Raw genomic sequence first — 27,314 nt, 5'->3', positions numbered from 1 at the left:
CATCGTTACTTCAATCTTCAGTGTCACATGATCCTTCAGAAATCATTCTGATCATTCCCATAAATATTTATGATTAATGTTTATAACATTTGTGCTGCTTACTATTTACGTAGAAATCGTGAGAATTAAAAAACAATAACAATGGAAGTCTTCAATATTCTATAGATTTAATGCACCATTGCTAAATAAAAAGCATTATTTAAAAAAACATTTGCACAGTAGCACACATTTGCAACCATTTAGATTGCAGAGCTTTTGTACATAAATATAATAGCACAATGTTAATTACTATAAATAATAAAGATATAAACATACCCAACAATTCAGAATCTGTTAAATTCTGCTCTACATATGGTTTGCGTTTTTAATAGCAATAGTGAGGAAAGCATGAACAACGACAAGCAAAGTAACAACATTAAAAGTCAGGTTTATTTATTTGTCTTTAAAATGTAAAAATCCCACAACTCTTGTTTTATTAGTGGTTAAACCCAAAGCACTGGTCACAGACACATGATCTGAGAGAATCAACATAAAAACTGATGTGACATTATATCAGAAGCCCGTTTTTAACAATTATATCATAGTAGTGTATATGCAGCAAGCATTTGCTAAGCATAAGTTAATACATGATTGATCGATGACATTAAGGCACTTCAGCAAATATTTTGGAGAATAACATTTAACCCACTTTCACTTTGGTTTATGTAGTGTAAATGAGGAGTGTGTAACGTGAACTCCATCTAGTAGCTTTCAGCAGAAACAGATGCATGGCCTTGTGGGAGAAATCAAAACTAAAGACGTACAAACAGTCTGAAAGAACAAAAAAAAAAAACAAGAAATATATACTGAAATTTCATATAAAAACATTGAAGGTATAAAAAGATGCTGTTTTATAAATGGCGTGTTTATACTGCATGTGTGTTTGTGCTTTATCTGTGGTTCACGATAGTCCCTCTTACTCACACAACTACTAGAAACACACTGATTTCGTTTATAATGACATGCACAGGAAACATCCCGACACAGACGGACCTCGGTGAAGAGACTCGGCTTGTTCTGCTGTGAGTGTTTGTGGGACGCTGGGTGTTAGAGTTCAGTGTCGCTGTATTTCTGGGGATTGTAGTAGCCTCTGCGGGTTTGGTCGGCCAGCTGCCGGCGATACTCTTCATCATCATCATCCTCATCATGGTGAGAGCGGCTCTCTGAATACAGCGCTTTAGAGGAGCTGTGGGACTCAGAGTTTGAGCTGGAGCTGAAGGGATCAGAGCCATTACTGATGGGACGGCCCGTTCAACAAAACAGCACATCAACACTTTTGAGCAGGGTTCCTCAAATCTTGCCCAGGAGGGCCAGTGTGCTGCAGAGTTTAGCTCCAACCCTGATCAAACTCACCTACCTGTGATTTCCTAATGATCCCGAAGATATTGATTAGCATGCTCAGGTGTGTTTGATTAGGGTTAGAGCTAAACTCTGCAGGAAAGTCTGGATCCCTGGTTTAGAGAATTAGTGAGCATTAGTGGAAAAAAAGGCCCAAGAGCAAACTTACCCAATTGGTTGAGGCCTGTTTTGGTTTGGTTTTGGCTTGTGGGGAACTGCATAAATATCTGGATGTTTCTGAGATATTTCCAGCTGTTAAAAAATATATATATATATATGTTTCAGTGATTTCAATATTCTGTTAATTTTCAATCACAAAAATAAATGTCCTGATTATTTTTCACCCTAAAAATAATTATATTTTACAATTTGAATATATTAGTATATTTATAGATTATATAATTATATTCTAGTTATAAAATATCACATTATTATAGCTTTGTTAATTTTTATTTACACAATCAAATTAAAGTTAATTATATATACAGTATATAGGCATTTTTATAATTATAGTTTTTATATTTTATCCAAAATCAGCCTGTTTAGACTATTTTGTTTTATTTTCGCATAAACAAATACATTTCAAATGAAATATATGCTTAACTGCCATGACAATAATAATAATAAAATATTTGTTTATTCAAAACATAAATATTTTTATATATACATATTTTCCTTGTGATTTTGGTGATTTTCTTTTGAATTACAGTGACTTCCATTTTCTGGAAACTTTATTTTTCATGAACAGATACATTTCAAACATAAATATCCAGGTAATATTAAACGAAAATCCACGAAAATTTAAAAGAAAAGAAAAATATATATTATAATTTATATATCATTATATTATAAAATGATACAGAAATAAAAAATTATATCAATATATATATATTTATAACTATAGTTTTTATATTTTATACCAAATCACGCAAATATCTATCTACCTCTAGACCTTTTTGTTTTAAATTAAAATCAGCAGTGAAATCTATGCTTTTTTCATGTTCTTCATTTTGTTTATTCCGAATATCTCACTACTTTTCTTGTGATTTTGGGGTGAAATATGACACTTCAGGACAGTGTTTGTGATGTTCCTGCTATGAGAAACACAGTAGCTGGTGTGAATGAGATGAGGCACAAACCCGCGCTCGTTCCGCCTCCTGCAGCTCCAGCATCCTTTTGGCCCGGGCCAGGTGGTCCATTTGCTCGAAGGCCTTCACCTTTCCCCGGAAGGTGCGGCTGGCGGGGTCATTGAGAGGGTCGCCGGAGGTCGTGTCGTCTGCGGGGCCCGTCCTCGAGGTGAAACTGGGCTTCTGGGCTACCGGCGGTGGAAGAGGTCTGCTACTGACAGGAGCATCACTGCTGACTGTGCTGCTGGAGCGAGAGTCTGCAGGACGTGAAGCTGCCCGGACCTGCAGGAACAACAGTTACTGTCTGTGATGAGCTTCAGAAACACCTCAGGGGAGGAAAACACTGACCTTAGGGGGATCAGGGACAAATGATGGAGGCGGGCTGGGGTCCCGCTGCACCTCTTTACCCGCAGGCTTCTTTAAACGCTCATGAGGAACAGGTATGGGTCTCTGCGTGAAAGCGAAAAAAAAGTGAAGTCATTTAAAAATACATACAAAAAAAATTAATGCACACCTACAACAGACAAGTTTTCAGTTCCTTGTACTTTGATATAACAACTCTTGAAAGGTTTTTGACATTTTTTGTATTATAATAATTATTATTACTATTATTATTTTTTATTTTATGTACACCAAGGCTGTATTTTTTTTATATAAAAGATATGAAATATTACAATTTAAAATACCTATTTTCAAATTGTAATATATTTTGAAATGTAATTTATTCCTTTATTTTTTTCAGCATCATTCCTCCAGTCTTCAGTGTCACATGATCTTCAGAAATCATTCTGATATGCTGCTTTGCTGCTCAAGAAACATTGCTGATTATTATTAACATTGGAAATGGTTTTGATGCTTAATATTTTAGTGGAAACAAGTGGATCAGCATTTATTTGAAACAGAAATCTTTTGTAACAAATGTCTTTATTTTAATGCATCCTTCCTGAATAAAATATAAATTTTATTTTTAAAAAAACCTAACTCTTAATTTTTTTGACAGCAGTGCAAAGTAATCTTATTATTATTTAAAAAAAAAAAAAAAATGAAAGAAACACATGTTTCCTGCAAGTTCCGTTAGTGAGGTGTATACATATTATTAAACATAAAATTACACCACAGAATGGATCCTTGTAAAAACATTGTTTTTATGACAGCCATTAAAAAAACTTCACACTATTCATAGTATATAAGAAGTCTTGCTAGTTGGAAAATAACTGTTTTTGCCTTGAAAAATGTTATTAAAAATGTTATGTACATTCACATGTATTTAAACTATTTTACTTTGAGAGTTATTTGAATGGCACATACATTCAGTGTGACTAAACGAGTGTCTGATTTCTGGCAGATAGTTTAAAGATCATGTGTCAGACTGATGTTGAACATGACTGTGTGTTGAATATGCAGTTTCTCGAGTGTCCTGTGGGGAGCAGCGTGCTCAAACCAGGACCATGAACACTTTTCTTATCACTGATACTCGTATATGACAGTCAGTGATAATGATATCGATACTGAAAACAGGATGAGTGACCTTTACAGATGTTTATAATCAAATGTTTCCAGTTAGTTTATGGGTAGGGCTTAAATCACCTTCCTGACTGTGGTCAAATGACAGCAAGGTTTCCACAGCACACTAACCTCCTCGCTAACAGGCTCAGACGAGCGGCTGATGGCTGACTTCGGCTGCGGCTCGTCGGTGGACTCGTCAAGCTCGTTATCCGTGTACGCGCCGCCCTCATCCGCCGTATCCTCGTAATCGCTGGTCAGACGGCTGTCCATGCTCAGGTAGTCTGCGCCCATGGCCGACAGGTACGACATACGGTCATCATGGAGATCCAAGTCCTCCTCAGACCCATCAAGCTGAAACAATATATATAATACTTCTCAAAGGTCTGATGATGGTCATTTCACATGTCAATTCAGGCTGGCTAGGCATTCACTTAACATGATTAACTCAATTAGAAAACCTGGTTTGTTTAAGGGAATACAAAACTATGAAATGAAGCCCAGTTGTTTGTAATTGTGTTGTGTGTTACCGCTTACCTTGCTTTCACAGACCCAGACAGCTTTATCTCGTTGTTCTCGTATGGCATCCTTGAGACTTCCAAACCAGGCATCATGGGAAGAGTTCAGATCAATGGTAGCTGGACAGGGAAGCATCATTTAGACATTTATAACTTTATTTTTTAAGGAATATAATTTTTATTGTTTTATTTTATTTTTCTTCTATAATAATATTTTAATTCCGAGAGTAAAACTCTGTTGTGTAGCACTTTGTTGGCCAAAAAAAGTAACAATCTCTATATATATATATATAAAAGATTAATTGAATTATTACTGTGTTATGCATTCATTTGATTACCTCCATTTTTGATAATAAAAAAAACTGTATTAATTCATAAATCCTGAACAATTAAACAGACAACCCAAAATTTCTGGAAAAAAGAAAATATTTTATAGGGCACCATTTTTGTAAAAAATTTCAATAAATTGAGTTTCATGAATTCAATTGATCAGACATGCTTTTTGATTAAGGTTTAAACCATTAAAATGCAATGATGACAAAAAAAAGGAAAACATACAATTTGAGAGAATAAAACTCATTTCATGGTGCCCTAACTTTTCTTACACCGTGTCCTAACTACACGTGACGCGACAAGATTCCCGCAACTAGACGCGACGCAACAAAATCAAATATCACAGCCAATCAGAAGCGTGTGTGGGCGGGCTCTCTTTGGAAGCGCACTGCACTCGCAACGAAATGTATAAGTTTATAATCGAATTCATAAATATTAAGCATTTTTAACATCATTAAATGTACATACTGAGTGACTGATTGTTATGGAAAACACTTGCTGGTTTCTCAGTGAGTTCACAGTTTTAACGGACATCTTTGCTTTAATTTATTTTCAAGATCTGAGGTAAACTCTGTTGTTGCTTTCAGTTTGGCTATAAGGTCACACAAAATGATATTTAAACTCATATTAGACACGTGTAACTTTGAATAAAGCACATAATCATTATAGACTGTATAGTTTGTATGTCGTTGTTCCAGCCGCGACGTCGCAGAAATAGAAACCGTTTCTAAATTAGAAATTTCGCGTGTCGCCGTCGCAGCTAGTTAGGACAAAAACTCTGATTAACATGGAAAAGATACCTTTTATCGTGTGTCGTGGTGTCGCGTGTATTTAGGACATGGTGTTAAACTTTTAATAAATTGTTATTAAGTTAATTAAAATTATTTAGACCTCTTTATTGATTGCTAGCATTTAATTGAACCATCAAAAAAAAAAAAAAAGTTAAAAACTGAATCCGGACAAATAAAACACGAAATTTGAATAAATAAATAAATAAATCAGAACTGGGGAAAGAATAAAATGGATCTTATATGAGCGTAATTTTGAGGAAAGGTTCATGGGACTAACCAGTGAACAGGTGTGAGCAGGTTTTGCGCAGTTTAACTGCTTGTTCGTAAAGCTTGCGTGAGCTGCGGCTGGAGCCGGGAACCAGGCGGTTTCTCATGGTCTTCACCCCCTGCTTACTGTCTGGGTTGAGAAAAATGACGATGGGATACCACTGGGTGTAGTTTAGGGTGTCTACAGCCTTTGGGGTGACGTCGAGCAGAGCATGTCGGTCCTTGGAACAAGAAAATAATATTTTTAGATGTTGATGAATTGCTGTTATATTCATAAATTCAGAACGGTGACTGTTCTCACCTGCTCGATGATCTGACGAATAGTATTGAGTCTCACAACACCAGACGACTTCTCTGAGCCCGCGTCTTTAGGCTCGGTCTCTGTCATGGGACAAACACAGATCAAACACCTTATCCATAACTACACATCAATATATAAGAAGAGATCTTTCATACAAGTTGTGAATTGCTTACTTGCTGTGACAAACTCATCTGGGAGATCATTGCTCAGCTTTTCATTGGCCGCATCGGAAATAGGGCCGAATATTACGACAGGTCTTCTGAACCCAGCTGGTGGGGGAGAGAGAAAGAAAAACACTTAGTACATAAACATGTCAAGCTTCTTAAATAAAATGACCAAAAATTTTTTTATTTATTTTAAAAAAAAAAATCAAAAAATGTATATTTTTAAATTAAATGTATTAAACAAAACACACTGAGTGCCTCAAATAATCAACTAAATTATAAATAAAAAATAATAGGATTAAACAAAATACTTTATACATAAATAAAAGGCATGTATAAATTAACAAAATGCATATAATTTGAAACTTGTTTCCTATTGAAACCTATACTTGTTTTTATAGGTTTTAGAGCCTCAAGTGAAATAGCACTAGAAATAAAAATATTTAATAATTAATCAAATTAATTAATAAAAATTGATTACTTTAAAAAAAAAATTTTTTTTATTTAGCCCCAAATCATTCAAATGTATATTTAAACAGAAATGCATGTTAGGTAAAGCAATGCATGATGGGCAAACCTTCCCGCAGCACCACTCTCTCGTAGCCTGGGAAGCGTGTAGTGACGGGTGTAGCGCTCAGATCCTCTCTGCTCTTGCGAAGGTCTTTTTTCTTAGCTGCTCTTTGACCTCTCAGCCTCCAGAAATCTCCTCTGTCATTGGTAGCGCCTTTCTGTGCGTTCTGAACATTTGCCATCTGCTCCGCTCTGACAGTATACAAATAAATAAAAGGATTACACAAACACCTAACAAATAATGTGCTTTTAATATCAACATGAAATAGCAGACTAGGTGATGTCAGCAAACGTCATTTCAGAGGGTCAGTTTTGATTTCATGTTGAGTTTTCCTCCTAAAAATGCTAAATAAATACAGTAAAACTAAGACCTTTTAAGGCACCGTGTATTTCATGTCTCACCTGCTCTTGTTGGGTATGATGCCTTTCTCCAGGAGCTGATTGTCTTGGTCCATGCGGATGGCGAGCCAGTTACCCAGCTTTCCGTCATACAGGGTGTCCACCACTTTAAATACCTCTCCTCTGGAGAAGGTCAAGCTCTGAGGAAGCTCTTTCTCATATTCAAAATGAGTTCTGATGAAGAAGTTGTCACCTCGTCCAGATGCCAGGATGTCTTTATACACTAAAATAAAGCAAATGAGAGTTATTCCCATCCCTTCTATTGCTCAAAATTACAAGGCATTAGACAAAAAAAATAACAATTGTATGTTTTGAAGTACCATCAGGTTTGCTTTGAGCTAAGATGGTCACATCCTCTCCTTTGGGAATCTCTAGTAAATACAGGACTGCATCTTCCCGGACCATTCCTCTGAAATCCATATTATTCACCTGCAGGGGAAGAAAAACACAAATGACCACTGGACAATGTGGGAAAATGTATGATGGATAAAGGCACATAATATTAAAATGTAGAGCCAGTGCTTTTGCACCTTCACAATCTGGTCTCCAGTGCGGAGTCCCTCTATCTCGGCAGGACTGTCCTCCTGAATGCCTGCGATAAAAATGCCCACATCGTTTCCTCCAGCGAGACGCAGGCCAACACTATCGCCCTTCTGGAAGCCCACCATCACAGTGTTGGGGCTGTGGGAGATTATTCGTTAGAACCACAAAGCTGTCCAAATATATCAGTAAGCAGCAATAAACAGGACCTTAGCACATGTGAAAAAGATTTTATGTCTCTAGATAATACATGCAAAAATTTAAGGCATAAATGGATACTGAAATTAAATAGTTTATTGGTGGCTATTTTTGCTGAGTTGTCACAGAGTGATTTCTACTATGTCAGCAAGATACTGCAAACGCACTTCAACATCCCTTTATCAAATATGTTTTCACAATAGAACGAATTAAATTAACAATATGGACAGCTTTCAAGTTTATCTTAAAATGAATGAATTAATGAATTCAAAGCCAAGGGTGAATCTGGTACAAACCCGTATATTTCCTGGTCCTCCAGACTGGGCCGCAGGAGAACCTTTGGCAGAGGCTTGGTTTTTACTGGAACACTTTTTGGAGCAGCATTTACCACGGGAACTGTATACAAAAAAAAATCAGTTTCTTCTATTCTTCTGATTCTACATGGTGAAAATGACCATGTATTGCATTCAGAGGTCTCAAGCTCAATTCCTGGAGGGCCACAGCACTGAAGAGTGTAGCTCCAACCAGCTCCAACTCACACCTGCTTGGAAGTTTCTAGTAAACCTGAAGAGCTTGATTAGCTGGATCAAGTGTGTTTGATTAGGGTTGGAGCTAAACTGTGCAGAGCTGTGGCCCTGCAGGAATTGAGTTTTAGACCAGTGCATTAAATAATAAAATTTTCAATAATCCACTGTGGTGTAGAGGAACTGTGGTACCTGGAGACTCGCTGCGAGGCTCTTCTTTCTCCACAGGTGGAGGCGGGAGATCCACCGGCACCGCTCTGAATGGAGTCGGCATCGCTCCCATTTTAGCCAGTCTCTTGGGAGGCTCATCTCTACCAACCGAAGAAAATGACTTACTCCCTTTGCACGGGCTTTTGTAACATTTCTGTTTAATGTGTTGTCAGTTCATTTGTAAAATCATTCAATCATGCTTTGGCTTCTTTCCTATTAAGTTCTATCATAAATTTGGTAGTTTTCTAGTTTATTAGTTGCATCCACATAAATGTGTTTAATACTTTCACCTAACTTCAGTTCCTCATTGTTTTTATACTCTGATTATTAATCAAATGATCTAATATGAACGTTATCACCCTCTGAAATGTTAATTTGGCTAACGTAAATACTTTTTGCTAGTAACTTGCAGCATCAATATTTGTTTTAAAGGGTAGCTTGACTAAAGTTTAAACAGCATATAAATTATTAACTTTTGAGTAATTAACTAGCTACTTGGTAACACTTTACAATAAGGTCCCATTAGTTAATGCATTAACTCACATTAAATAACAACGAGCAACACATTTGTGAGAGCATCAAATATAAAGAATAATCGGTTATCGGTATCGGCCAAAATTTTCATATCGGTGCATCCCTAATTAAATTGATCAAAAGTGACAGTAAAGACACTTATAATTTGACATTTCTGTTTAAAATAAATGCTGTGCCTTTGAACTTTAACTTTTCCACTAAAATCAGGAGGCAGCACAACTGTTTTTAACATTGATAATAACCAGAAATGTTTCTTGAGCAGCAATCAGCATATTAGAATGATTTCTGAAGGATCATGTGACACTGAAGACTGGAGTAATGATGCTGAAAATTCAGATTTGAAGTTGAACGGGAATAAATGACCATTTGAAATATATTCACATAGAAAACAGCTTATACAATTGTAATAATGTTTCACAGTTTTTACGGTATTTCTGACCAAATAAATGCAGCCTTGGTGAGCATTAAAAAGTTGCTTGGTTAGCAAAAACATGAAAAAAAAGGAAAAAGGGAAGTTTGCTTGCTAGTGCAAAATGCATCCCCACAATGCTAGGATACTGCTGTGGTTACCAGTGCACTGCAATGTGGTTGATAAGCTGTTCTGAATAGTGTTGCAAATGGTTGTTATTATAAAGTTATATATTTTGTAGGCCATAGGCTTATATATTTTGTATATATAGGCTAGAAATTTTGTGGTGTGTTCTGAGTGGTTGTTCAAGAGACGTACTTTCAGAATAATGTCACCTTCCTGTAGTTTGCCTTGTTTGGATGCCAGGCCGGTGCTCGTCATCTCTTTGATGAACAGCTGACTGCCAAGACGAAGGCCATATTCTGGACAGATAAGAGAAAACATCACGTTAGACGCTAGGCAGCAGGTTGAAACTGGAAACAGATAAACGTAGGCGGTGCGTCTCTACCATCATTGGGCCGGTTCTTTAGTAGAGTAACACTGAGCGGCTTCTCTAAGGGTTCGTCTCGTTGTGGCGGCGGCGGCGGCGAGGGCGAGCGATCCAGCCGGTCTCGACTGCTACTCCTCCTCATGGATTCGTCCTGCCGCGGATCGAAGCTCCTGCGCTCGTGGCCACTGGCTAAATTCTCTCTGCTGTATCCTGGAGCCGGTTCGGGCCTGTACCGTGTCTCAGGACTATGTGATCTGTCCAGTGTACGGCTGATGTGGTACTGTCTGTCCGGACTCTGCTCTCTGTCCAGGTTGTGTTCGCTGCGATAGCGTCGGTCTGGACTGTATTTGCGGTCCAGTGTGCGATCGCTCCGGTAGCGGCGGTCCGGGCTGTGGTCGCGATCCAGGTTGTGGTCACTTCGGTAACGGTGGTCGGGACTGCGCTCGTGGTCCAGCATTCGGCCGCGGCTGCCATCTCGTCTGTACTGTCTGTCGGGGCTCAGGCCGCGCTCCATGCTCCTCCCGCGGCTGCGATTGTAGTCGCGATCACGCTCGTCTGCGTAACTCATGTCGCGGTCAGGGTAGCTGCGGCCGCTGTAGACGCTGTGCCGGTCGTGGTCATAGTCATCGTTGTAGTCGCCACTAAAGACACGGTCGTCTGGGGACGCAGCACGTTTAATCACGCTGACAGGGATTTTTCTTGATCTCTTTACCATCTGATGAATGATGGGGACAAAAATTAATTGTTCATTCATTAAATTCTGATTTCAGCTGCCAGTGATACACAAATATGGTCAATAAAATGATAACTGAAATGACAAATAATTCAAAAGGTTACACTCACGATTTTGGCTACTTTGCCGCATTTGCGGAGAGTCTGCACTGCAAAGGTATGTTGGACACCATCCATGGGCACATTGTTGACCTGGATCACTCTGTCATTTTCACTGAACAAGAGCATGAAACACTGTTAGGAAAAGTCTCTACACGTCAGAAAGTGACTTCAAATTCTTCCAACAGTTTAGGAATGTCAAAAGTACCAGCATAAATAAAACAAATAAAATCTTGAATAATAGTGTTGGCAGGCAACAAATAAAATGCAATGAAATAAAATAAAATAAAAATAATAACAAATAAACCTGAATATCAAAAATAAAAAAATTAAGTTTGTCAATTGCTTATAACTACTTTCTTGAATCTTTATTACTGACTGTTTACTGTGTGAAATATTTGAGAGATACATGCTATTGTTTTAATTTGTTATTATTAATACTTATATTCACTTTTTTTGGGTCAATTTTAAATTTTTAGCTTTTAGTGTCATACAATAGCAATATAATGTATATACATTAATTTATAAAAATATTTATATTTAATCTTTTTTTTAATTCTTTATCTATTATTATTTTATTTAGTAGTATTTATACATTCAAATAAAATTAGTGCATTCATTAGCATATAAATTTTTTTGGTGTGGAAACTGGTATTGAGAATCGTGAAATTTCATTGTTTTTCGTGACAACCCTACACTAGCTTTTCTACTTTAAATAGCACTTTAGGATAGGTAAACATTTATATATAGTATATTCATAGTCAAAATCAGTCAGTGGCGACATTTCGTTCCACTGCATATCCCCACATGTAGCAGAATGACAATAAAGCTCAACTTGAACTTGAACTTTAGGATTACAAATCGTATAAAAAAGGCTGGGATGCGTTTAATGTTGTTTCAGAGCTTACAATAGCAAGCCATCTGCAGGACCCCCTTGCAGCACATCAGATACGACAATTGACGCTTCTCCACTTTCTTCGTTCGGGTTGTCCCGCCCTCCAGACACAGCCATGCCAAAGCCCATCTTGGAGTCCTATTTATACACCAAAGAATGCATTTTATCTTATGCATGAATACATAGTTATTAATTTACAACAATAAATCACTTTAAATTCGTGAAGATGTACAGGCAGCAATGACTAATTAACAAGTAACCCTGGAATTAGGTTTCCTGATATTTTGGATATAACGGTTATATCTTCAAGACAAACATTAAAAGTATATGTGTGATAAAGTTCACCAAGAGGATAAAGCAATGATGATATGCTTTCTGCTGAGAGAAAGCAGTGGTGGAAGATATATGAAGTCTCTTATGTTCACCAACAATGCAAAAGTCTTTACGGTCACTTTTGATAAATTGAACGTATCCTCGCTAAATGAAAGTATTAAATTATTTAAAAATATATATACATATCTTGCTGACCCCAAACCATTGAACGGTAAATCTAGTAGTGCTAGAGGTGCAGAAATTACCACACACACACAAAAAAACCTATAAAAAGAATGTAAAGACTTTAGAGAGAAACCAATAAGCAGGAACTTTGGCTCTCCAAATAAGCACAGGGTGAAGTACTCACCCGCTGTAGGGTCACAGTGTACTGCTCCCACACCGTCTCCTCCATGACTGGGTTCTGAAACAGTATGAACAGGCTTACACGTAGGACAGTGATGGACAGAGTCAAGTTACAGCAGATATCAGTGATCTCCTGAGCAAAATCTGCAGCGTGGTGCTGCCACAGTGAAAAAGTAGACGAGTGTTTCTCTTCCAACCCATTTACATGAGCTCATCTGATTACTCAATGACAGACAGAACTGCAGATCTGAAGTATGTCTATATATTCAACCAGAAATAATTAGAGATCTGCAAGAAAGAACAATTTTATTACAAAACTGCCATCATATGTGGACTGCTAGGAAAAAAATAAAATAATTAAATGTATGGCATGACCCCTTTAAAATAAAAAGCCTGCATTATTTGAAAGCAATTATTTTAAAAGGAAGCCTGGTCAGTGAGTTAAACACTATAAACACAGTCTTCAGCATCAATCTGAGAGCCACGTGACGTCCTGCGCCGCAGAACGCCTCCAGTTACCTCTCCATCCACCCGTGCGCACGCTGGGCGATTATGATTGTTGCTCTTTAATCTCCTCAGGCAAATATGAATCCCAGAACTGCCCTATATAATTCTCAACCCAGATCCACAACCGATGCCTTTTAGCATTTCATGTATAAATGATTTCAATTTGTTGGTTTTCCTTCATGCTATAATCTGAAACATCATAGTTAAACAAACTAAACACTATAACACGTCTAAGGCAATCATGCATTCCTCACGTCATCATAATACATGCATGTAACATCCATGGGTGTCGCCGTTTTAAAAAGTGGTGAACGTCACAAATTAACAGACTTAGCTTTTGAGGTTATACGCAAATAATCTATGATTATGATCTTTTACCATTTTCAAAGTTAATTTAAGCAACAACTTCAACAGTTTACTGACAAAAAAGTAATTCAGTGAGTGCACAATGTTCTAACTGATCGGATTCTCACTAAACATTTTAAGCATTTTAGGTCAGTGGATTGAATGTCAAACATGACCTTGGTGTAGTGGTAATGTTTGTAGTTGGAAAGCATGGAATATTGGGTTCTATACTGCAATACTTGCATATTAAAATAATATTTTAGTTTATGTTTTTATTTTTATATACTTTTTATTAGTGCTGTCAAACGATTAATCACACACATATATTCTGTAAACAAAAACTTTTATTTTGGATGCGATTAATCATGATTAATCGTTTGACAACACTACTTTTTATGAATAAACCAAAATTGCATCTGTAGAAAACTGAGAATGGACAACCACAACAACAAAACAAATATAACAAATTCCAGCACTGGATCACCACTTATTTTAGCACACATTAATACAATAAAAAATTCTGCTCAAAAATGTAAAATTATTTGAGAAGTATTTGCTGTGTGTGAACTACGTCAAAAAGTGTTGGGGATAAAATCAGCCATGGGAAAAAGTTTGGAAACATGTTCCACTTGTTGCCACTGTAAACTAAAAATATGAAAAGCAATAGCACACTAATTGTTACACTTTAAAAGCATTTCTGTAAAGCAACACAGGTGCTTAAGTGTTTAATCACTCTCATCACTGATTCTAATGCCCGTCTAAAAAACAAAGAAATAACATCTACCCAGAAATCAAACTATATCTCCACCTATTTTCTTCATCACAGTGTCATAAACTTGGCGAAAACCTTTCAACCTATTCCTAAAACTTTGCAATCTCAAATGAATTTCTGCATCAAAATGCATCAGTGTATGTAATGCGACAAAAGTGTGTATCGCAATGCATCATAATGACAATAAAAATCAAACGAATCAATTAAGAAACGTAATAATTCGTATACATTTGTTTTAACATATTTGTTACCAATAATTACGAATTTTACCAAAATAAATAAAATATATTACACTGCCATGATGCATTGCACTGTTTACTAAAGAATCCCTAAAGAGTTTCCTACAAATACACTCCTACCAAACAATATGCCATAAGCCTAAACGCCAACCCTACAGTATACGTTCAAAGCAGATGAAAAGCCATTCGGCAAAAACGTATGGTCACAAATAAACTCAACCAAAAAGTTACACTTCACCCAATCTGTGTAAGACATTAACCGGTGTAGTTGTACAGGGAAAGAGCAGAAAGCATGCTTACGATGCCCTGGAGGATACGAATGGCCTTGATGGTGTGCACCCATTTCCTGTGCAGCGAGAGGACCGTCTTCATGTTGTCACCTCTCCCGTGAACACAGAGTCCCTGGGCCAAAGCGCATCACCCCTCGGCACAATGCATCTGTCTGCCTTTGACGTAAGACTGATGCCGCTGGCCTACATTCTGCGCAAATCCCACCGTCCACAGCGACCCACGGCAGCCACGACGCAAAAAAACCGAGCTATGAACTATTAAATTAAAATTTAGTTTCAATTCATCAAACGATACGGCTCTGTCTGGGTTGACATTAAAAGCTCTTCGCGGCTTACAGAAGGCAAGTGCCACCTTCGAAAACGCAGATGCTTTTGGATTGGGATTTCTTTCTGAAAGATGAGCTTTTGAACGTGTAAGAGGGACTGGTAGATTAGCACTGATTTCATTGCATTTTAATTACAATTTAGAAGGATTATGGGGTTTGAAGCACCTAAGCTCCGTTATTTTCTCATTTGCGAAAGCCACATAGAATTAAATGCCTTACTATAATAGTGCTATTTTAGTAAATTGTGCAGTACTAAACATCATAAAGTTCTTTGATCTATAACGGCTTTCAAACTCAGCCTTAAATCTTATCCACGACAGGATTAACATGTGGCATATGAGCTGCCCTCAATTCTCTTTACTGTGATAACCAGAACAGATCATTGATGAACAATGTCAAAGAATTAATTTCTCACTGTAACTGAGCTTGTACCATAGCACTGTACAACAGCAGGTCTCTGAGCTCTCAGTCCAACACCACAGTTGAGTTTGGTTTCCTGTGCTCTTCTGAGGGGCATTCATTCAGTTTTCATACTCACTATCAACTGCCCTGAAACAGTACCAACCAAAACATTTGGAGAAAACTGACAATTTTACTATTGATCTTAATGGCTTCTACTTAAATGCTTGAAAATACTTTTGTAGATGCATTACATTATGTATGTATGGATTTCTGCAATTAAAATGTAGAATTTATGAAATGAATGAATTGAACTGAATAGTTAAGGAAAAACAACCAACAAGTATCCAGACAATTAAGAAACAATCCAGAATAATTCAGGTTTGACTGGCGCTGTACACTACCCTTCAAACGTTTGGGGTCAGTGGGGTTTTTAAAAGTCTCTTACGCTCACTGAGGCTGCATTTATTTGATTAAAAATACAATAATATATATTAAAATGTATTTTATTCATGTGATCAAAGCTGAATTTCCAGCATCATTACTCCAGTCTTCAGTGCCACATGATCCTTCATGATCCTGATGATCCGCTGCTCAAGAAACATCTATTATTATTATTGTCAATATTGGAAACAGTTGTGCTGCTTTATATTTTTGTGGAAATCCATGTATTTAAAAAAAATAATTGAATTACTAATCTCTTTACTGTCACAGCACAACCCAGATGTTCGAATTTGTGCCATGCATTTTATGGACGACAGTTTTTTTTAACCTAGAAGAGTACAAGGCTGGCTGTGCACAAAGGCTATTTCTAAAAAAAGTTCTGACTTTGCTATGACAATCTGGCGCTTCTGAATCAGTGACTAAGTATGTTTTGTTATTAGTTTAAGTATTAGCTATTGACTGTTCAAATGTGGAGTTTTGCACAGCGCAGAGTAAGGGGCGTTACATTTCAGACGCGTGCTTGTGGTGTTCGGCCAATCACAATGCACTGGGTCAGCTGGCCAATCAGAGCAGACTGTGCTTGTCAAAGGAGGGGGCTTTGTAGAAAACGACGTGTTTGAGAGAGGCGGGGCATAGAGGACCTACAATAATGTACAGTATTTGAAAAATAATGTGTTTTTTGAACATTAAAGCATGTCAACATATTCTGTTACACCAAATAATAATCTTTAAAATAGCATCATATGACCCCTTTAAAAAAATAGGACTTTTGCAGAAAGGCGACAAGATGTCTACAGCGCAAGTCAACAATTTAGAGAAACACTGCCTGCCTGGTCTTACGACAACAAAAAGTGTTATTTGAGCTGTGATACTAAACACCTCATACAGATAAGCATGGCTTTGACAGCAGCAGGACATTTCTGTGCAGCAAGAATAAAAACAACACCAGAAGCAAAAATCTTCAATTTACATGCACAATCTAAATACTACAATAGGGTGCATACTTTTCATTTTTATAGACACTGTAGCTTAAATGTTAAAGCATTTGCAGTTCAATCAAGCAAGGTATGCCATTGCTGAGCCACCAGCAAACATACTGAACTGTATGCAGTCTGCTGTTAGACAGAACAAGCACAATGTGTGCAGCAGCAGCAGACAGAATTCCCTCTGCATTATAGAGAAGTAGCTTCAGCTGTCTGTGTCCCTCAAAAAGACTGAAATCAGTCAATCCAAGCCCCAACATATACGCTTCTAGTGAAACATGTAAAAGTCTCATTTATTAGCGTGCTGAAAGTTGTTTCTCTGGTTCTCCAAGTTTCTGAAATGGGCGCTGGACACACAGAAGACCCCTGCAAATGAAAAGAGGGGCTTCATGGCTTATTCAGAGAGATAATGTGGCTGTTGCGTCAAGCATGCGTTCCTCGAGCATTTTATCAAGCTGTCGCTCCAAGCGCTTGTTTTAAATGCTTAAGTATAATTAATATAAGCACGCCGGAGGTTTATATTTCACAACGACCCTAAAAGGCTCCCAAACAAGGGCATTAACAGCAAACAAGCAAATATAGATGCTCCAACAACAGTTTAAATTCATTCAGTTTAGTGTAAAATGCAGCTTTTACCTAAAATCAGGCTTGGACTGACGATTAATATGTAACATAACTTCACATTAAAAAGAGTGACCACACTGGCCAAAAAAGTACCATAGTACTACCATACATATAATGGTGTAATCTGAAATATATTAATGTCAAATGACTGTGGTGATTCTCTCTCACACACACACACACACACACAGAGAGAAAGAGAGACATTTGTGCATGTAAAAGAAAACAAAATGTTTACATTTCATATTAGTAAAAAATGTATCCCATCATTGGCATTCAATAATAATGGTGTAATCTGAAATATATTAATGTCAAATGACTGTGGTGATTCTCTCTCACACACACACACACACACACACGCACACACACAGAGAGAAAGAGAGACATTGGTGCATGTAAAAGAAAACAAAATGTTTACATTTCATATTAGTAAAAAATGTATCCCATCATTGGCCTTCAATAGTCAATATAATTTTTATGAATTTTTTTTTTTTTTTTTACAAATACTAGAAAAAATTAAACACTGTTTTTGTCTATCTTATGTGATGGTGGATATGCCTGAGAAATCTTGTCAAGCATAACAAATTTATGTCCAATCATAGAAGAACTTCTCACTTTTAAACTTCCTCTTAAAAATATATTGATGTCAGTTCCTCTTCATAATTCTTGAGGTAAGTAGAGAAATTGAAAAGAAAAGCTTTATATTTGAAAGCAAAAAAAATATGTCTAGTGTGAACGGCAAACAAATGTTATATTTTGGAAAAATAATTAAAGGGGTCATATGATGCTATTTTAAAGATCATTATTTGGTGTATTTGGTGTAACAGAATATGTTGACATGCTTTAATGTTAAAAAAAAACACAGCTTTTGTAACATTATACACTATTCCATTCAGTATAATTTTTTATTATTTTTGGGGGAAAGAAATTATAGAAATTAATACTTTTATTTAGCAAGGATGCTTAAAATTGATCAAAAGTGATGATAAAGGCATTTATAATGTTACAAAAGATTTCTATTTCAGATAAATAGTGTTCATATCGATATCGGAATTATATCGTATCGACCGAAATTAAGAAATATATCGTGATATCAATTTTGGCCATATCGTCCAGCCCTACTCTTAACTTAAATTTAGATTTGAGACTTTAGTCTTTGCAACTTTACAGATCTTCTTTATGTACCAAGAGCTTGTAACACTCCAAAGAGAAAGAAAAACTTGAAATCTCATCATATTTTCAATACGGGCAAGATGAATAATAATAATAATCACTATATGTTTTCATGAGAAATTTTGTGTGTAGTACCTGTAAAAGGGCCGGGTAGCTGGGAGCAGAGAGGCGTCGCAGACACAAATACTGAGCTTCGTGGGTCAAGGAAAACCTTTTGGAGCGGCGTGACCGGAATAACTCTATTTGGTTGGACTGGTCACTGTAAAAAGACATGTTTAGTTAATAACACTGATCATAGATTCAACAACAACAAAAAATGTTAATCACTGTAAAATCAGCGACATCTAGAGATATTTTCAGAGTAAAACTGAGCACGATCCATTATTTCTCACACAGCCCAAGTCTTAATCACATAACCACAAGTCAGTATGACAGTATACACAGTACTCAGTTGATCTGTTAATAGCTCAAACATGTTTACTAAATGTTAGTGTGTGTGCATGTAAATAAATGGTCTAACCCTGCAATTACACCTGATCATGCAGTATGTTTTGTTGTAGCTTAGTCTGACAAGAAAATACAGAACTTAGCTTAACAAAAGTGATTTGAGTATAATTCACAAACAAGTGTAAGCACCTGCTCTGAGTAGAGTACACTTGATCTCCTTGGCAAGAAAATTGTAATTATTAACTGCGCTGTTTAGCATAACAGCTCAGATATGTTCATGAGGTCTTTGCCAGCAAAGTAGCCCGAAGGAATGAACTATTGTTTTAGTAATACGAGTCCTCAGGTTCAAGAAACTGGAGCAGCTAATTAAGACTCTAAAATGTTCAAAAGAAAGCTAGATTTCTGAGTGACATTTCCTGATGATCATCCCTGAAAAACACACCACTGATGTCTGAGTCGGCCTAACTTTTCACTAATAAATGGTCTAACCCTGCAATTACACCTGATCATGCAGTATGTTTTGTTGTAGCTTAGTCTGACAAGAAAATACAGAACTTAGCTTAACAAAAGTGATTTGAGTATAATTCACAAACAAGTGTAAGCACCTGCTCTGAGTAGAGTACACTTGATCTCCTTGGCAAGAAAATTGTAATTATTAACTGCGCTGTTTAGCATAACAGCTCAGATATGTTCATGAGGTCTTTGCCAGCAAAGTAGCCCGAAGGAATGAACTATTGTTTCAGTAATACGAGTCCTCAGGTTCAAGAAACTGGAGCAGCTAATTAAGACTCTAAAATGTTCAAAAGAAAGCTAGATTTCTGAGTGACATTTCCTGATGATCATCCCTGAAAAACACACCACTGATGGCTGAGTCGGCCTAACTTTTCACTGATAGTCTTGAGCCTAGATATGTCAGAGGGCCACACAAATACACTCTCGGAGAGAGAAAAAAAAAAAACAGAAACTGTCACTGAGGCAGTACTCTTTCAGAAGGTACTAATATGCACTGCACTATTTAGGTACCAATTTGTACACTTTTGGTGCTTTTACTGAACTAATATATTCCCGTTTAGGGGTAAATAAAGTACAAAAGTGTCCATTTTGAAAGGCACGCAGCTTTTAGAGCCCAGGTCAAAAGAACCATCCTCTATGGCTGCGTCTGAAATACTCCGAGTAGGTACTTACTTCACAACTGTTAAAAAATATGTTCTGTAGTATGAATGTAATCCTGTTGTACTACATCCCCCATGTTGTTGTTATCATGTGACTTATAGGTCTACAGCATCAGTTGTGTCGCTTTTCTGTCGTTTCTAAATCCTCTCCATTGGCCTCATGGGATAGTGAAGTGTCCATCAGATGCACACTTCAGAATCTTGCGTGAAGTAGTAGGTCATCTGGATCATTCTTCATTATGTATTCGACAAATTCGGACATAATGCTCAGTTCATGTACTGCTTTTAGCCTACTGTATAGTAGGGAAATTGACATATTCAGACACAGCCTATAGTATTCTGGTGACTAGTATGGCTAAAGACACACAGGCTCAATTTCTCAATACTATATTCACACTTTAAATCTTTGCGTGAATAAGTAGGGATGTGCAATATGCCAGTACCATATTGCTTATGTGCTGAAATTGGAGAGAAAGGACCCCAAACAAACATTTAGTGAGTTCCCTTTTAAGTCCACTTACATTGTGAACATCAAAAGCACTACGGTCAATTACAGCTGGTTCCTTTTCTGATTCACTTTAACTGAACTGTTTTTCATTTCAAGTGTGCAATATGTGAAAATACCCTTAAAGTGAACCTTTAAAAATGCTAATAATTTCAGAACAGTTCAATGTAATATGCAACATACTGCACGTCATAACTAAAAATTGTAATGCCCAAATTCACTTGTAGCATTTAAAACTACTGATTTGAGTTTTTAGCATTTCTTTCCTATGTTTGGTATACATTTCCAATCGCAATCTTATTATGATATGCTATTGAACTATGAATCACAATGTGTATTGCATGACGTAAAGTAGATGACAATACTGAGTGTCTCTTTCAATGTTTGTACTGTATATGGAATTTTTAGTAATTTTATCATCTGCTGGATGAAATGTCAAAGTTCAGTCACAAGAAGTTACACGATCTGAGGTATCACTCATGTCTGAAAGATTAATACTTAGCATGGGGTTTACAAAGCACCACCCAGAATTCAGTGTTAAGCAAAACTGATTTGCTCATTGAAAAACTCAAATACTTTCCAGGGTCACACATAGAGTAACAATTATAGTACAGCAATTATACTATAGTAGAATGAGCGACAATATATACTCAAACACATCCGATCATTAGTGTTGTTAACACACCAATGTACCAGCTACGCCGGTCTCGAACAATATCAAACATTAATTTCCTGGGTTTTCTTTCTAGTATCTCCTACATAACTCACCCCGAGGGTCTCCACAACCTCCGGCCGGGTGGCAGCAGCTCGCGCTTGTTGAGAGGCGCGATCCCGGCGGCCACTTGCATGATGGTGATGAATTTCTTGTACTTCATTTCAAAAGTTCTCTGGTTCCTCTCCGTTCCTTAGATCTACAGAGGCTCTCAGCGCCACTTAACCTCTCCGTTTACCAACTATAACATCACGACAAAGCTAAGTATAATCTCATGTACAGCAGGAAATGGTCATTTTTCTATTAAACCCATCATCTGCAGTAGTGAATCTGTCCTGCTCTGTGGAGTCTCATAGATGCCCGTTTCGTTCTCCTCGTAGGACAAGAGAGGGAAAAGAGAGAGAGAGAGAGAAAACAACGACCACGTTGGGCAGAGCGTCACTCTTACATAATTCTGGAGATCTCAAACATTAGTCTAATGAAAACGCTGTGAGGGGGGGTAATTGTGGTACTAAGCCGCGACAGATCATGGATGCACCCTGGCCCAATTCTCTGTAATCCCTCCGCCACCGCTGGCTTAGCCTGCGCCCCACCATCACGCATACATGCACACATATGCACACGATTTGTCTGTTCGCAAACAAACCACCCTAGAGATGATTTCCAGCATGTTACTTTGGTGCAGGGATGGAGTATCCGGGCATCCAGGCTTTTTCCTCCACTCAGTGTCATGAAATTATCATCCAGTGGTTTGCGCACTGGATTATGGGCAGGCGGAGATTGTGCTGCCAAAGTGCAGGGGCTCTAAAATCCCCTCCACACTAATCCAAATCACCTAAAGCCCCGCAAATAAAACCGTCTATTTTAAGGTTTGGTTACAAACGTATGGTTTAAGGCATTTTTTGACAGGTCACGTTTTGACAGAGCAGCTCTGGTAAGGTCCGCTCAACTGTAAAAACTACTCTGATTCATCAGTAAGACCTCAGAGCAGAAACAGGATTATTCCGAGACCACAGAGTGTGGTGCTGTGTGCTGGCAGACGAGCAGCAAAAGACCTGAGCAGCCATAATAGGCCAACAAAAATGTGGAAACAAAAATTTGCTCAAACTTAAGCGGATAACATTTAATCTAGAAATATAGCTATTTATAGCAATGGCAATATAGCTGAAATATCTTATGTATTCAAAATAAATTTCAGTTGTTTGACGACATAAAAGAGTGCTTTTTTAATTTAGAAAAAACATTTAAACCAAAAAGCCACTGAAAACTAGATTCTAGATGTTTAATAATTATTTAATACAATTTCTAATACATAAACCTTTCTTTTAAAAAAAACATAAAATGTGAAACACATTAAAGCACATTACAATATTCAGAATGCTACTTAATACTAGAAGCAAATATAACTGGAATATATATATATATATATATATATATGGAATATATAGCCCTAATTCTAAAAGTCTAAATGCAAACTGAACATTTGTAATGCAATTATAATGATTATTGGATATATATGGATAGAGTAGTCCAGTTAGCCATTTAACTGAGGTGTTGGCTTCAAAATCTAAAGACATCCTTGTCATGGATTTTCAGATTTTAATATTTTTGTGAATTTGTGGTAAAAGCCACACAAAGGTAGTATTCGTTTCATTAAAATGATTTTTTTGTTATATATACACACACACCGGCCACGCTGCACTCTAAATAGTGGCATTGATAAACCAATATTGACTGTAAACTACAATTACCACAATAAGATTTCTGTATTTTCTTAAATGCGATCATAAACCAAGTTGCCTCATTTTGTAAATGCTATCTTAAGGATTTTTTATTTTTTTTGTAAACTAAAAAAAAAGTAATAGCAATCTACTAGAGTAAACAAACACGAATCAAAGCACCTTCCAATATCAGCACAAATGGCGGCTGAACCACACACTATAAATGGTTCAGTCAGCAATACGTGCTGAAGCCTGTTGCAGATGTCAGCAGTGTTGTGACCTCACTCATACAGACAAGCCCGTATACATCTGCACACACACGGCTCTCATTACACTTACATTAGACATAATAATAGCACTTACATAATATCACTGTTGGTGTAACCACTTCACACTACAGCAGTTTAAGAGACACAATAAAAGGTGCATTTAACAACAGTAGCCTACTTGTTTTTTTGAGTAATATGTCAGACCACTTCGAAAAGTAACAGTGTACTTTTCATCAACAACCTACGCAATTTAAAGGGACAGTTCACTCAAAAATGAATATTCTTCTTGTTTACTCGTGCTCCTGTTGTCCCAAACCTTTCTGGGACATGGAAGAAGACATTTTAAAAATGTCTTTTCTTCCATACAATGGAAGTCAACAGTCACCAAAATTATTTGGTTACCAACATTCTAAAAAAAAAATATATATATATTTATATATTTTGAAGACTTGACTAAATAATATTCTTCAAAATATAAATAATATTTATTTTAATGCTCCACAGAAGTAAGTAAGTCATGCATGTTTTTGGAACAACACGAGGGTGAATAAATGATAACCAAACTTTCATTTTTGGTAGAACTATCCCTTTAATATGTCATTCATACAGCACAATGCTCACACCAAAGTTTAATACTAAGGATTTAGTGTTTGTTTAAAACACAATATGAACAATAGTCTTTAGCAAGCACCACTAATGATAACGGAGAAATGCACCAGTAGTCATAACCTGCTGATACTGTATTGTGTACTTCCAAACTGTTGACCTTCATGAACAAATGACCTTTGTGCTCCACTCTGACACAATGTAAAATCTGCTCAGGCACGCAGACGCAGTCCAAACTTGAACACATTCTGTAATACGCCTGAGGAACATTAAATAGCACCAGTATCAGAGGTTTTTCCTGTAATATGAAAGGCAGACGCCTCAAATAACATATTCAAACCAGTCTGATCCTGAACATTATTTTGCAGAAGATACCAAAACGCACCAGTATTAATAACACCATGAAATAATACGATTCTTAATATCTAGAAACTTTTGCCAGGCTTGTCAGAACATACTTAGATATTTCTAAGAATGCTCATCTAATGAATTTTACAGCGTAAAGTTCAGAAAATCCCTAAAGTCAGCTCAAGTGGATTAAGAACTCGAATGCATTATGAAATCTGACGTAATAAAAGCGATTCGCTATTTTCAGTCTACTGATTCAGCTGGGCTCATATTATTACATTATGTTTGAAACCTTGTAGAAATGTCAGAAATTCACAGATAAATGATTTTGTGCATTCTCATGTATTTCAGCTATTGTCCAAGTCTTTAATGCCTTTACGTAAGCGGAGCGTGGCAGTGTAAGCCGCCTACGTTATGCAATGCACATATGTACTGCCATCCTCTGACAGATGTATATACAATCCTCAAATAAATCATGTCATATTTCAATCACACCTCAGACAGCATCACCGAGTAAAAATATGTATAGACCTGTAATAACTCATGATTATCGAATCGCCTGCGATTATGAACGCGATATTGCCTAATTGTCAGAGAACTACGGCTCTGTGTATACCGCTCCATCTGAAAGCAGCTGATGGCGATTTACTACTAATCACAGAACCGGCTTTACTGACGAGATGCGCATGACAATCGCATGCGACTAATTGCACAGCCCTACTATTTGAAATTGCTTTGAACAAATTGCACTTTAAAGTACACTATATACATTTTAGCATGGCTTTAAGATTTTAAGGATCATTATTTTTGATGCATGAAAAGTTATATTATGGTTAGTCGTGTTATTCTGGGTTTATGTTCCAAAACAGCAGCACTGAAAAGGAAACACTCATGTTATTTGTCCCTTTCTAACCACTGCTGTCCTCATGCGAGTAACTCTGAGTCACTGTCCAAAACTATGAGTCCCTCACCCTCCCCACCTGGACATGACGAATGACAGAAAGACACTAGAGGTGTGGCACTGAACACGGAATAACACGGTTTCATTTACTACTCATGTACAGTTACAGTTCAGTTTTTTCCTCTTTTTCTTCCATACAATGGAAGTCAACAGTCACCAAAATTATTTGGTTACCAACATTCTAAAAAAAAAATATATATATATTTATATATTTTGAAGACTTGACTAAATAATATTCTTCAAAATATAAATAATGTTTATTTTAATGCTCCACAGAAGTAAGTAAGTCATGCATGTTTTTGGAACAACACGAGGGTGAATAAATGATAACCAAACTTTCATTTTTGGTAGAACTATCCCTTTAATATGTCATTCATACAGCACAATGCTCACACCAAAGTTTAATACTAAGGATTTAGTGTTTGTTTAAAACACAATATGAACAATAGTCTTTAGCAAGCACCACTAATGATAACGGAGAAATGCACCAGTAGTCATAACCTGCTGATACTGTATTGTGTACTTCCAAACTGTTGACCTTCATGAACAAATGACCTTTGTGCTCCACTTTGACACAATGTAAAATCTGCTCAGGCACGCAGACGCAGTCCAAACTTGAACACATTCTGTAATACGCCTGAGGAACATTAAATAGCACCAGTATCAGAGGTTTTTCCTGTAATATGAAAGGCAGACGCCTCAAATAACATATTCAAACCAGTCTGATCCTGAACATTATTTTGCAGAAGATACCAAAACGCACCAGTATTAATAACACCATGAAATAATACGATTCTTAATATCTAGAAACTTTTGCCAGGCTTGTCAGAACATACTTAGATATTTCTAAGAATGCTCATCTAATGAATTTTACAGCGTAAAGTTCAGAAAATCCCTAAAGTCAGCTCAAGTGGATTAAGAACTCGAATGCATTATGAAACCTGACGTAATAAAAGCGATTCGCTATTTTCAGTCTACTGATTCAGCTGGGCTCATATTATTACATTATGTTTGAAACCTTGTAGAAATGTCAGAAATTCACAGATAAATGATTTTGTGCATTCTCATGTATTTCAGCTATTGTCCAAGTCTTTAATGCCTTTACGTAAGCGGAGCGTGGCAGTGTAAGCCGCCTACGTTATGCAATGCACATATGTACTGCCATCCTCTGACAGATGTATATACAATCCTCAAATAAATCATGTCATATTTCAATCACACCTCAGACAGCATCACCGAGTAAAAATATGTATAGACCTGTAATAACTCATGATTATCGAATCGCCTGCGATTATGAACGCGATATTGCCTAATTGTCAGAGAACTACGGCTCTGTGTATACCGCTCCATCTGAAAGCAGCTGATGGCGATTTACTACTAATCACAGAACCGGCTTTACTGACGAGATGCGCATGACAATCGCATGCGACTAATTGCACAGCCCTACTATTTGAAATTGCTTTGAACAAATTGCACTTTAAAGTACACTATATACATTTTAGCATGGCTTTAAGATTTTAAGGATCATTATTTTTGATGCATGAAAAGTTATATTATGGTTAGTCGTGTTATTCTGGGTTTATGTTCCAAAACAGCAGCACTGAAAAGGAAACACTCATGTTATTTGTCCCTTTCTAACCACTGCTGTCCTCATGCGAGTAACTCTGAGTCACTGTCCAAAACTATGAGTCCCTCACCCTCCCCACCTGGACATGACGAATGACAGAAAGACACTAGAGGTGTGGCACTGAACACGGAATAACACGGTTTCATTTACTACTCATGTACAGTTACAGTTCAGTTTTTTCCTCTTTT

At 36.9% G+C, this 27,314-nt stretch overlaps 1 protein-coding gene across 1 annotated transcript; it reads right to left on the bottom strand.

The window, feature by feature from the left end:
- Positions 1–399: 399 nt before the first annotated feature.
- tjp2a (tight junction protein 2a (zona occludens 2)) lies at positions 400–21,966 on the bottom strand. Its single transcript, XM_016242324.1, has 22 exons — positions 21,651–21,966; positions 18,894–19,017; positions 12,664–12,717; positions 11,995–12,119; positions 11,099–11,201; positions 10,274–10,970; positions 10,084–10,187; positions 8,805–8,976; positions 8,385–8,484; positions 7,881–8,031; positions 7,671–7,779; positions 7,354–7,573; positions 6,959–7,143; positions 6,391–6,486; positions 6,218–6,297; positions 5,927–6,137; positions 4,545–4,645; positions 4,140–4,361; positions 2,853–2,954; positions 2,517–2,786; positions 1,547–1,629; positions 400–1,252 (listed from the first exon to the last, which is right to left on the bottom strand). The coding sequence occupies exons 1-22, from the start codon at positions 21,755–21,757 to the stop codon at positions 1,087–1,089; spliced, it is 3,582 nt and encodes a 1,193-aa protein (XP_016097810.1). The 5' UTR covers positions 21,758–21,966; the 3' UTR covers positions 400–1,086.
- Positions 21,967–27,314: the final 5,348 nt, after the last annotated feature.

Source organism: Sinocyclocheilus grahami, unplaced genomic scaffold (genome assembly GCF_001515645.1).
Source record: "Sinocyclocheilus grahami isolate Dianchi unplaced genomic scaffold, SAMN03320097.WGS_v1.1 scaffold655.1, whole genome shotgun sequence".
Classification (NCBI taxonomy): Eukaryota; Metazoa; Chordata; class Actinopteri; order Cypriniformes; family Cyprinidae; genus Sinocyclocheilus; species Sinocyclocheilus grahami.
This window is presented reverse-complemented; position numbering and strand designations above follow the sequence as displayed.

Bases quoted from the DNA above. Each gene is read 5' to 3' on its own strand.
- tjp2a (XM_016242324.1), bottom strand. From the start codon at position 21,757: ATGAAGTACAAGAAATTCATCACCATCATGCAAGTGGCCGCCGGGATC. The intron at 7,574-7,670 runs GTACTTCAAAAC...GCTTTATTTTAG, and splicing joins AGCTCAAAGCAAACCTGATG to TGTATAAAGACATCCTGGCA. The intron at 1,253-1,546 runs GTAAGTTTGCTC...TGATCCCTTCAG, and splicing joins AACAGGCCTCAACCAATTGG to CTCCAGCTCAAACTCTGAGT.